Here is a 12588-nt window from a genome sequence, read left to right as displayed (position 1 = left end):
TTAGAAAATATGACCAAGTGGAAGCATATATAAAGCAAATAGAAGAGATCCCAGAATGGAACCATGGGGTACACCATAAGAAATGGGAGCCTTTGATGAAAAGATATTTCCAACTTTCATTGAAAACATTCTCCCTTTGAGGTAGGAGGCAAACCACTTCGGCACGGGCCCCCGAAGCCCAACTACATGTTCCAAGTCTGTGTAAAAGGATATTGTGAGTGTCAAATGTAAGTCCAGTAAAACTAAAATACAGCCATAACCTGCATCCAGGGTGAGTAAGATGTCATTAAAAACCATCAATAAAGCAGACTCAGTACTATGTAGCTCCCTAAAACCGGACTGAAATGTGTCAACAATATTAAAAGCACTTTTTACAAGACCTTGGAAATAAATGACATTTTAGAAATAGGTCTGTAGTTATTCATGTCATGCTGATCTAAATTAAAGGGTTTAAAAAAAAAAAAAAAAAAAGAAACTAAAAAAACAACAAAGGCTGTACAGTAGCATGTTTGAACTTGGTAGGTACCATCCCATTGGCTTATTAACTATTAATAAAAGTGGTAATAACTGGACTGAGAGTTGAAAAAACATATTTAAAAATGTGTGATGGCAAACCAGCGGAAGGCCTAACAGAAGATTTCATCCCAGATACAATATCGAAAAGCTGTGAGGGTGACACAGGCCGAAAAAACAAAAGAGCACTATCACAAGGGGGCATTTCTTCACAAGATGAACTCTGTGATGAAATATTAGGGCAAATTTCTTTTTAGGAGGGAAAAAAAAATTCTCCTCACTTCATAAAATCAAAAATATCTTAATTTGTGTTCCTAAGATGAACAAAGGTCTTATGAATTAATGAAGAATTAATGACAGAAATGTCATTTTTAGGTGAACTAACCCTTTAAGAACTGTTAATCTAACACTGCTGATATGCTTTCAAAAAGCATACTGTAAATGTCCAGCAGGAGTTTCTATACAGTGTGAGTTTGTAAAGAAGCTTTACCAGTGACAGGAGTCCTGGGCCAGAGTGTTTCATTCTGAAGTTCTCATCTGCAAACGGTCCCCTGTAGATACTGCAGATGCCAGTGCCATCACCCTGTGGGCAAAATATAGCGTTTAAAACCATTCTATACTCCATAAAATGTCTAGAGATACTTCAAAGGTAGCTGGGAGGAGCTGTTGTGTGTCTGCAGTAAGACCATATATGACCACTAGAGGCAGACAAACAGACACAAGAGAGGCCATGTGCTGTACTTTCTGTAGGCTTTTTTTTACACCACCATTTTATTAAAACACTTTTAGCAAAGTCATTGTTAAAGCTATTGCACTTGTGTTTTTCTTTTTTTTTCTTTTTTAAAAATCATATTAGATACATTAGGCTTCTGTTACTCATTTAGTATGATATAGGCAATATGGAGCTTATATTCAAAGAGTAAAATATGTATTACTTATTCAGAGGCTCAAATTAAGCAAAAAAATACTTCCAGTAAGGGTTTATCTTGAAATATTTACAACAATATAAAAGTAATTATTATGTTTACTTTATAAAAATCAGTAAATCACTAAAATATTTGAAATGGTCTGCCACATGGTTTCCAACTCTGATTCTGGACTCCCGCCAGCACTGCTCACATTGAATGCATTGCATACCTTATCAAACACACGATTCAACTTGTCAGCTTAATATATCACAAATGGTTTTGCCATAGCCAGCTTTTTTCTAACAAGCCTACTGCATTTTAGATTATGGGAGGCACTTCCACTTTAAAAAGACTGAAACAAATAATTTTAAATGATAAGTCCTTATCCATCAGTTTGACTAAATGAGTTGTAAAATGTATTTAATGTTCAGACTTCTACCTCAAATTCCCGATTATTTTGGAAAAGTGTAAAATAACTAGAGAATAAATCTCTGACAATACAAGGGCCTAATTCGAATAAAAACGAAGATATTATTATCTTCGAGTTTTTTAAACAAACATTTTTTTAGAACAAGTAATTTATTTGAAAATCATGTTGATAGACAGAACATAAATAGAAAAAAAATAAGTCAAACAAAAAGCGCCCAACCTACGTTACCCTTTAGCTTTACCTTACAACCAGTTACTAAATCACAGGTATTGTTTGAATTGTATAAAATTAATCCCCCCCAAAAAACCTGCTGGTCTTGATACCTTAGATCTGTTCTTTTTTAAAGTTGATGCACCTATCCTTGCTGAACCTCTAACATATATTTTTCATTTATCAACAGCTGAGATACCGAAAACCTGGAAAAATGCAATTGAATCCCCTGTTTTTAAGAAGGGTAATAAAATGGATCCAAATTCATATAGGCCATGTGATGCAAAGATATTGGAGAAATTAATTAATAGGCAGTTAATAGAGTTCCTTGATGATTTTAGCATAATTTCTGATGCTCAGCCTGGTTTTCGTTCATCATTTAGTTGCATCACAGCAGCTGTAAAAGTTATAAATGATATCTATGATGCTTTAGATACACAGCAATTTTGCGCAGCTATGTTTATTGATCTTGCTAAAGCCTTTGATTCAGTTGATCATTCATACTGTTATCCAGATTAGATAGTATTGGGGCATCTAAGTTAACTCTATCATGGTTTTTGAATTATCTTTTGAATAGATCACAACATGTAAAAATTGATCAAGAACTATCTAAGTCCCTAACTATTAACAAAGGCGTTCCTCAAGGTTCTGTGTCGGCTTCTACCTTATTTTCAATCAATATAAATAATATCTCGCAAGCTATCTGCAGTGATACAACTTTTATTTATTTATATGCCGATGACAAGATTCTTTACTCCATAGGATCATCAAATGATGAAGTTTTAAAACAGTGAAATACGCAGATCTAGCCGTTTTAAAGCGTTTCTGTATGCAATCAAGCTCTCTTTCCACAAAATGCGAAAACCTCTATACATTCAGTAAATGCATTTTCTGGGAATCGAACCCCTGACCTTGTTTCATGCTCTACAATGTTTGAGCTAGAAGTAATTGTGTTTGGAAAGCTAGTTGTTTCTGTTTGTTGTTGGCCTTGCTCACCAGTTAAAAAAAAATCTGTATTGGATTATTTAAGTAAATTATTTAAATAAGGTGAAAAATAATTAGGGATGTAAAACCAGGGATGTAAAACTCTGGGATATTCCTTGAGGTTATTTCCATCAGCATGTCTGGGTACAGACATAATAACAGTATATGTTGAGTCTATATTAAGGGTAAATTAATATCAAACAAATACAAAAGCTGGATCAAATGCAAATATAAGAGCACATCCTTGTTTGCCTATTTAAACAGGCAATTCCTTATTTGATAAGATGGATATCATGCATAACAATCAGTACACAAACAGAGCCCAAACCTTGTTTGCATATAACTTCTGAAATGTCAAAGGCCGTACACCTGTAAGGTAACTCCATTCTCTGGATCACAAAGCAAAACTTACATTGACAAAATCACCACCCTGAATCATGAAGTCCTTTATCACCCTAACAAAAGAAAAGAACACACATTAGAACCATTCATGCGTGATGGACATTATGATTTACTAATTTAAAAACTTTATGAGATTTTAAAGAGCTTTTGTGATGTTGTACACTCAATGCAATAACAGGGACACTCTAGTAATTATATGATGTCATTGTGATGATCTTGTTTCTATATTTATTACATTGATTGTGATATTGAACCTTTATATTTAATGCTATCAATTTCTGATATAAAGGTAATATAGCTTAGGGCACCTGTGGAGTGCACAGTGCAGAGTGTAGCTCCAAAACACCAGTCTGAAAGTTTCTAGTAAACCTGAAGAACTTGGTTAGCTGGTAAAGGTGTGTTTTTTTAGGGTTGGAGCTAAATTCTGCAGAGCACTGGCCCTCCAGGAACTGAATCTGATCCCATGCCCTAAGATTATTTCAGTCTATCATGTTCACCATGCACCTGACAATTGACTCAACTTCAGCGTGGCTTGAAAACGACAATATCATAGTACTGTTTTGAATTGCAAAACTTCATTCAGGGTGTATTTGCACTGAACCTTAGATCAATGAAATGAAATATAAAGATTAGCCAAAGCTTTACATTTAGAATTATTGACTTGAACAAACTAACTATGAGCAACAGTAATATCTTGGCTAAGCTAAAACCAATAATCACAGAATTTATACAATATGTAAACTTCAAGGCAGGAAACAAAAAATATGACTTACCTGTTTACATGCAAATCATTAACCTGGCATTGCAAGAAACCACATTTACAAAAATGGTGCTGCAAAATGTAAACTTACATGTATCTCACTGTTTATTATGCGAGTTGTGATGTTAAATAAAGCATTTTGAATCCTAGAGGATTTAAAAATGTCCGTGAGAAATTCATTCTCATCTCGTATTTGAAGTTTCTACAACTGTACCAATTGTCCTCTGGCTGCACGAGATGAGAACACTTTTCTTGGGGCAAGAAAAAGTCGGAGTTTGCGCTTTGCTGTGGCTAGATCAGCTTAAATTTGCTGCATAATATAAGGATGCTTTTCTGTCACACTATATTGTCAAAAGTATCCAAATAAATGAGTTTAGGTGTTCCAATCACTTCCATGGCCACAGGTGTATAAAATCAAGCACCTAGGTATGCAGACGCTTCTACAAACATTTGTGAAAGAATGGGTCGCTCTCAGGAGCTCAGAGAATTCAAGAGTGGTACCGTAATAGGTTGCCACCTGTGCAATAAGTCCATTCGTGAAATTTCCTCATTACTAAAAATTCCAAGGTCAACGGTTAGTAGTATTATAACAAAGTAGAAGCAATTGGGTACAACAGCAGCCACGAAGTGTTAGGCCACGTAAAATCACAGAGCGGGGTCAGTGCATGCTGAGGCACACAGTGTGCAGTGACCAACTTTCTGCAAAGTCAATAGCTACAGACCTCCAAACTTATTGTGGCCTTCAGATAAGCTCAAGAACAATGCATAGAGAGCTCCATGGAATGGGGTTCGATGGCCGAGTAGCTGGAAAAAAGCTTTACATCACTAAGTGCAATGCAAAGCGTGGGATGCAGTGGTGTAAAGAACGCCCCCACTGGACTATAGAGCAGTGGAGACGGGTTCTCGGGAGTAACGAATTAAGCTTCTCTGTCTGGGTTTGGCAGTTGCCAGGAGAACGGTACTTGCCTGACTGCATTGTGCCAAGTGTAAAGTATGGTGGAGGGATGATTATGGTGTGTTTTTCAGGGGCTGGGCTTAGATTCAGTGAAAGGGATGCTTAATGATGCACCATACCAAGACATTTTGGACAATTTCATGCTCCCAACTTTGTGAGAACAGTTTGGGGATGGCCCCTTCCTGTTCCAACACAACTCCGCACCAGTGCACAAAGCAAGGGCCATAAAAACATGGATGAGCGAGTTTGGTGTGGAGGAACTTGACTGGCCTGAACTTAAAGGATTAGTTACCTAAAAATGAAATTTATGTCATTAATGACTCACCCTAGTGTCGTTCCTTACCCATAAGACTTTCGTTCATCATCGGAACACAGTTTAAGATATTTTATATTTTAGTCCCAGAGCATATGCAGTCTATGCACACTTTACTGTCCATGTCCAGAAAGGGAATAAAAACATCATCAAAGTAGTCCATATGTGACATCAGTTGGTTGATTGGAATCTCTTGAAGCATCGAAAATACATTTTGGTCGAAAAATATCAAAAACTATGACTTTATTCAGCATTGTCTTCTCTTCCGTGTTCCTCCAAAAAGATTCAAACGGTTAATGAATCAGTGAATCAATCAATGATTCGGATCGCCAATGTCATGTGATTTCAGCAGTTTGACACGATCCGAACCATAGATATGTACCTATACATATCTATGATCCGAACTGCTGAAATCACGTGACATTGGCGACCTGAATCATTGATTGATTCACTGATTCATTAACCATTTGAATCTTTTTGGAGGAACATGGAAGAGAAGACAATGCTGAATAAAGTCATAGTTTTTGATATTTTTGGACCAAAATGTTAGCCTTACAAGCCAGACCCACATCAAGATGTTTGGTCTGGAAACTCACCATAGACAATCTCAATCCGAGGGGCGGGATAAACGGTTGTCTTTCAAACTCCCTCTGCACGCGATAGGATAGCGCTACACCAACCAGAGCAACGAAGGTTAAACAGAGCTCGCCGTATCCGGTCAGCAAAACTCCGAACACATCTTCCCTTTTTAAGAATGACTTCAGTGCCGTTCTTTGTTCTTTTCTCAGAGAAAAGCTTAACTCCAAGTCTTCCAGAGTCGCGGTCAGAGCTGATTCGAAAGACCGCCGCCGTTCGCCAGTTTCTGTGTTTACTAGAAGCACGCAAATGCAACTCGGCCGTCGTCATTATGGCCCCGCCCGCCGACTCTATACACGATGTGATTGGGCCGTCCAGATTTTGAGGAACACAGCTTAGAATGGTATTGAGAGTGCCTAGACGACACTTGCGGGCAAATTAAATTTGCTGCCGCTAGGGTGTGTCTAGATTTCTAGGCTACCAAAATGTATTTTCGATGCTTCAAGAGATTCCAATCAACCAACTGATGTCACATATGGACTACTTTGATGATGTTTTTATTCCCTTTCTGGACATGGACAGTAAAGAGTGCATAGACTGCATATGCTCTGGGACTAAAATATAAAATATCTTAAACTGTGTTCCGATGATGAACGGTGGTCTTACGGGTGAGGAACGACATTAGGGTCAGTCATTTATGACATAAATTTCATTTTTGGGTGAACTAACCCTTTAAGTCCTGACCTCTTTTATTATAGCAATGTGCAAGTAAGGACTCCCTTACTTACAGGTACACTGTACAGCATATGCAGAGATCATTTTTATACCTCTAAGAAACTTTTAGTAATAATGGACAGATACAATTTGTTCAGTAAACCACCGTTTAATAAAAAATAAAAAAGTGCTATTTTATATTTAGTTTTCTCTCCCCTGCTGTACCCAACCCGTACCGAACTGTGACTTCAAAGTCAGTTTTGTGTACCACACCATTACACCCCTAATTTGAGGCAACGTGGGGGAGAGGACGCTGGCGTTGTCTGTTCGCCACTTCTCCACCCACAAATCATGTTAATGTACTATTAGATTTAGATTTTATTTTATTTCCTTATGTTTGTGACTAGTCTAACAGTCAGAGCTACAATTGGGGCTGTTGCTGATTGCTGGCAGCCACTGAGAGGACGTTGTTCGTTGTTTCGCCGTTTTCCACCGCTTCTCTAATGTTTATGTTTGAATTGCTGCGGTTGGTTCTGGTTTGGAGGACATTTGATGTTTCTCGCCGCGACTGCTCACTGGTGGTCTCCCTTGGGCTTAAGCTGCATGGTGGCTGAAGTTTTTTTTTTTTGATTAAGAATGGGATGTCATTAAAGTTGTAAAGAAAAAAAATGTAAAGGCAGGCATCCCAAAACTTTTGGCAATATAGTGTATCACACGTGCACTTCAACAAGCCGACAGAACGCAGGTTTAAGTGTTTACATGCCAGGAGAAATCAGGGTAACGAACAAAAAATCTAGCGGTGTTGATTGGCTTTTGACCTTTTGGCGATAAATAAATGTGGTTTAACACATTTACATGACCACAAACAATGTCGGCTTAATAAGCATTATAGGTTTAAGAAGTTGCGTGTAAACACACTCAGTGTTGTTTCACTAAATATTATTATTAATGGCTTCAAACAGTTCATGAGTTTGTTTGAGTTTAATGTCAGGCCAAATATTCACTATAAGGTTCAAATCTGGACTGTGTCCAGAGCAAATGTGAGCCTGATGGACTTGTTCTCAAGCCAATTATTGGATGCTTTGTCTATTGGTTGTCAAGAAGCATTGTCTAGTTGAAAAATAATATGGCCATTCCTCTTTAGCTAACATTTCATTTGTGGGAAGCAAGCCATTCTGCAATATTCTCCTGTACTCCAAAGCAGTAAATAACTTTGCACAGTTAAGTAGCTCACCAATAGCAGCAGCTACACACACAACTTCCCATATTCTGCCAAAAACTTCATTCTGTCTTTAATGTTTGATGAAGACAGCAATGGCTTTACAAGTAGTGGATTTTCTTGAATTTTGCTACATTTTTGCTAATTTTGTATCTGTGACCAATATTTAATAAAGTGTCTCACCGATGAAATGTGCAGCCTTTATAGCCCACAGGAACACCGTCCTTCCTACATTAAACAAAAGCAGCACATGGTCACACATGCAAATAAACCAAACCAGGAAGAAAGAGCTGTTTAATCAGTAACCTTATCCAGCACACATTTCTTATAGGATGATTTGAACATCCTCAAAAATATTATTCACAATAACACATATGAGTAGGTGGTACTCATGTATAACTCACATATGAGTTATACATTCACAACCATGTATGTAGCTGAAGCACCACAACCCTACTAACTTACTAAACTAACTTACTTGAATTCACCAGTACAGAACTGCCTGAAAGATAGAAAAACAGAGTATTTCATGAGGACTGGACTGAAAATCTAGAACTTACATTTAGAAGAACCAATACATTGTCATGCAAGTATTGAAGAAAAGGGTAAAATGTTTTGCATAACAGTTTTTTCGGAGTGTTTTTCAGGAATCTTCTTACCGAAAATTTTCTGCAGTCTTTGGAACAATGTCAGCAAAAAGCTCTATCTTCATTCTGCCAACTTCCTAAAATATAAAACATAAGTAATTTAAAAAAGCTGAGAGGCAAATTCACATTTGCATTAAGTCACATTCAAACATCAAATCAAATATGTTGCATTCTGTGTTTGCAGGGACACCCACGATGTGTCTTTTAAAAATCTGTAAAACTAAATCCGTGTAAAAAAAAAAATCATGCACTTACATAACAAATAAAAAAAAGAAAACAAGTATACAAAACTTGGCATGTATGATTTGCTGTGTGCTTGGGGAATGAATGAATAAAGGTAGTTGTTGTCCCACACAACAGGAGAAATTAAACGTGCAAGATCCGAGCTGTCACAGCCCTACGCGAGTTAGGGAGTCTATTCTCTGTGCCTTAAAAGAGCTGCTTGTTTGAATCCACAGCTGAGGACATTTGTGACAGTCATAGAGATGTCATTTCCAAATTCCAACAGCATGAGAATTCTTTGACGTTTTCTTTTCTATGAAGTTTTATCACAAGGCAAGATTGGTTTCATTACAAATGTTTGAATCAGGAGCAGTAACCGGTATGCCAAAGAACAACTAGGATCATTTACCGTTCAAAGAAAACTTAAAGGGGTCATGAATTGCAAAATCATATTTTGCTTGATTGCATGTCACTAAAAATGCAACACTTCATTGTTAGTCCAAAAACAGCTTTTATTGAATCCAAGCTCGTTTTAGTTATCTCAGTATGACGACTGTTTGATGAAAGACTAATTCTACAGAAGATCAACACCTACTTCTGTCATTGCCTCTTTAGCCCCGCCCGCTGATACACACATGTAGGAGGTGAGTAAAAACCAGAGAGGCACAAACACAGTCACAGAATTACTCCAGTAGCAAGCTGACAGAGATACATCTGAGGATTACGAGACCTTTTGCTGTGAAAAGTTGTGGAAAATCACAGCCTTTGGATTGCCTTCCTTGGACAAACTTTATTTTGAACAAAATTCCAGATCGCATCAGCAAGACTTTTATTCACTTTATACTGGGGAATCGGTTTTAAACAAGACAGTTTGACGCAGGTGTTTCATAGTGTAAAAATATAAGATGATGCTGTGCCAACTATAATGGATCTGACAGTAATGTCACAACACACAAGTGTGAGTAAGTGTTTTTACCATATCACTATTGCTTGCTTTGCTTTTACAGATCATATAATATGTACTCACATTACTGAATAAGAAAACCAGTGCGACAAACTATGGTACATTCATTCATTTATAATTTGTTTACACGAAACACTGCAAGTTATCATGTCAACTATAACTGTGATAACTAACTATAACAATTTTATATAATTTATATATAATCTGGACAGCAATACAGTTCCATATCACTTCACCACATTTTTTATATATTTTAGAGAGCCATACAACCAGAAGCAAAATAGCCACAACAAAAAGATTAATATGAGAAAACATAGGATTAAAACTTCACTTGTTTCTACCACTCGGACACACACACATATTATGAACCATGCACTGTCAGCGCAGCTCTGCTACTTTATAATTTCACTAATAGAAAGCTAAGCAATAAAGTTACTGCCAAATGAGAGCTGGACATTCACAGGTAAGCAGACTCACTGTCTCTATCCAAATGTAACTGCAGAGAACTACTCAAGTCTTTGAAACTAATGCACACTGAAGGTGTATCTAGCAATGTTGTGTTTTATTTTTCTAATTTAATAGATTAATATATGAAACCATATGCGTCATAATAAATGAATAGTACTAAAGTAGCAATTCCAAATATTGCTTTAAAAACGTGATCTCCTGAGAATCTTTCAACCGCAGGTCTCCACCCATAGCTGAAGGAACTCTGGACCTTTTAACAGTCTATGCTCTAGACAGAAGCACAAAGGCATTAAGTGGTATTACAAGTTAAGTTACTAGTTGAATTACATAATCTTACAAGCAATTATCTAAATAACGGCTGCCATTTCATAATTTAAAGCCAACCAAAAACATGCTTAATCCTCACTTAATGTTAATTCTCATATGAATTGCAAAACCAGATCAGGTGTTGAAAAAAGGCAACACAACTTGCAATATATTTGGTCTTGTTTAAAAAAATAAGGGTCTCATGGGCAGAATTCACAAGTCAGGACTGCTTTTACTGTCCAGGAAAAGAATGTATACAGGTTAATAGGTGTGGTTTAAAGAATGTGCTCTGACAGGAAACAAGCGCATCTCTCAAAAGAATAGGTTACAGATCCACTGGCTAATGATGAAGCTCCTGAAATAGGTATCAATCAAGATCACAACAACTACTATTCCAGAAGGTATTTTACTGATTTTTTTTTTGTATTAGCATACTGCTGTCATGTGATCATCTTTCTATGACATGAGATAGATCTGTTTGAAAAACTTGAAAGGAACACTGCTTTATACAACATCTTTAAAAGAAGGTACCACTGTCTAATATTTGTGACTAGTAATGAATAGAACTAAAGAAGTGGCAGACCACAAAATCCGGCTAGTCAGGTTTGACAGGATGCAAAGGCATTTTCCTATCAGTAGGAGTACTTGTTAACATTTTTTTAAAGACTAAGTCTGTAACATCAATCAGTAGATTAATGTTACAGACTTAGTCTTTAAAAAAATGTTAACAAGTACTTCTACTGATTTTCACCAGGTTAAATGAGTTATTTCTTAGAATACTAAATTGAATTTTAATTAAAGTATATTACACAGTTTTAATTTAGACACTAAATAATCATATTAACTTGTACAAAAATGGCATTATATGACCCCTTTAATGGATGGATACACATTGGGGCTTTACATTTTGGGCTGCCATTATAATGTTTGGATTAGCCAGGATTTTTGTAAAACTCTAGTTGATTTCGTCTGAAGAAAACTGTCATATAAGGCTTGAGGGTCATTTTCATTTGTGGGTGAACTATGGGGCTGGGCGATTTTACAGATTCATTCGAATGTAATGTTTTGCCGTGATTCTATTATTTTTAAATCGAGAAATCACGGTTTTGAATAAAAATGTTAGCACACGTTACATTTAAGGGAGTCGCAAACTGGACGCGAAGCTCAGCGCTGCAATATTATCTGTCTGCAGAGCTGCAGTTTCGCCCCAGCCAGTGGTTTTGCATGCGCAGTTTCACTACAGCGGTTTTGCCCACGCATGCGCAGTTTCACTACAGCGGTTTTGCCCACGCATGCGCAGTTTCACTACAGCGGTTTTGCCCACGCATGCGCAGTTTCACTACAGCGGTTTTGCCCACGCATGCGCAGTTTCACTACAGCGGTTTTGCCCACGCATGCGCAGTTTCACTACAGCCGTTTTGCCCACGCATGCGCATTTCACTACAGCCGTTTTGCCCACGCATGCGCAGTTTCACTACAGCGGTTTTGCCCACGCATGCGCAGTTTCACTACAGCCGTTTTGCTCACGCATGCGCAGTTTCACTACAGCCGTTTTGCCCACGCATGCGCAGTTTCACTACAGCCGTTTTGCTCACGCATGCGCAGTTTCACTACAGCCGTTTTGCCCACGCATGCGCAGTTTTACTACAAACAGAATTGCATGTGTCTTGCGGAAGAACATTGTAGCCGGAGCTACTTTTCTATGTATATTGAGTGTCACGCGGGTACTGTGCTACTCCAGACTAAAATAGTCTGAATATAAACACTTGTGTACTGTGTAGTGTACTGATTCAGGATAAGACAAAACACGGTATGGAAAATTAACTCATGATGTACTCACTCATTATATACATTTTGTAAATTTTTGGCACAAAAGTTAGTTGCTTTAACAAATCATTTATTTTATACTTCCACTACGATGATCACTTCAGGTGTGGTGCACTTGGAAAATCTTTTTAAACCGGATAGTTACAAAAGAGAACGTTACCTGAGTCACA

At 37.3% G+C, this 12588-nt stretch overlaps 2 protein-coding genes across 7 annotated transcripts in view; one reads left to right on the top strand and one right to left on the bottom strand.

The window, feature by feature from the left end:
* The window catches only part of ppih (peptidylprolyl isomerase H (cyclophilin H)), a 45915-nt gene that overhangs the window by 5539 nt on the left and 27788 nt on the right, over positions 1-12588 (bottom strand). Inside the window, exons 2-6 of the mRNA XM_067413159.1 lie at positions 8644-8708; positions 8463-8486; positions 8168-8212; positions 3458-3500; positions 1004-1096 (exon numbers count right to left, since the gene is read on the bottom strand). Of these exons, the coding sequence (XP_067269260.1) occupies positions 1004-1096; positions 3458-3500; positions 8168-8212; positions 8463-8486; positions 8644-8708 (270 nt within the window). The remainder of the gene's footprint in view (positions 1-1003; positions 1097-3457; positions 3501-8167; positions 8213-8462; positions 8487-8643; positions 8709-12588) is intronic.
* The window catches only part of si:dkeyp-100a1.6 (probable G-protein coupled receptor 160), a 4524-nt gene continuing 1476 nt past the window's right edge, over positions 9541-12588 (top strand). The window contains exons 1-2 of one of the 6 annotated variants that reach the window (XR_010897368.1): positions 9541-9811; positions 10075-10176. The gene's annotated coding sequence lies outside the window, so the exon portion shown is untranslated. Of the gene's footprint in view, positions 9816-10074; positions 10177-10281; positions 11119-12588 lie in introns of those variants that run through there. The other 5 variants (XM_067412509.1, XM_067412507.1, XM_067412506.1 and 2 more) reach the window with 5 other exon arrangements.

Source organism: Pseudorasbora parva, chromosome 13 (genome assembly GCF_024679245.1).
Source record: "Pseudorasbora parva isolate DD20220531a chromosome 13, ASM2467924v1, whole genome shotgun sequence".
Lineage (NCBI taxonomy): Eukaryota > Metazoa > Chordata > Actinopteri > Cypriniformes > Gobionidae > Pseudorasbora > Pseudorasbora parva.
The sequence above is the reverse complement of the archived record's forward strand: the minus strand, read 5'-3'. Positions and strand labels throughout refer to the sequence as shown.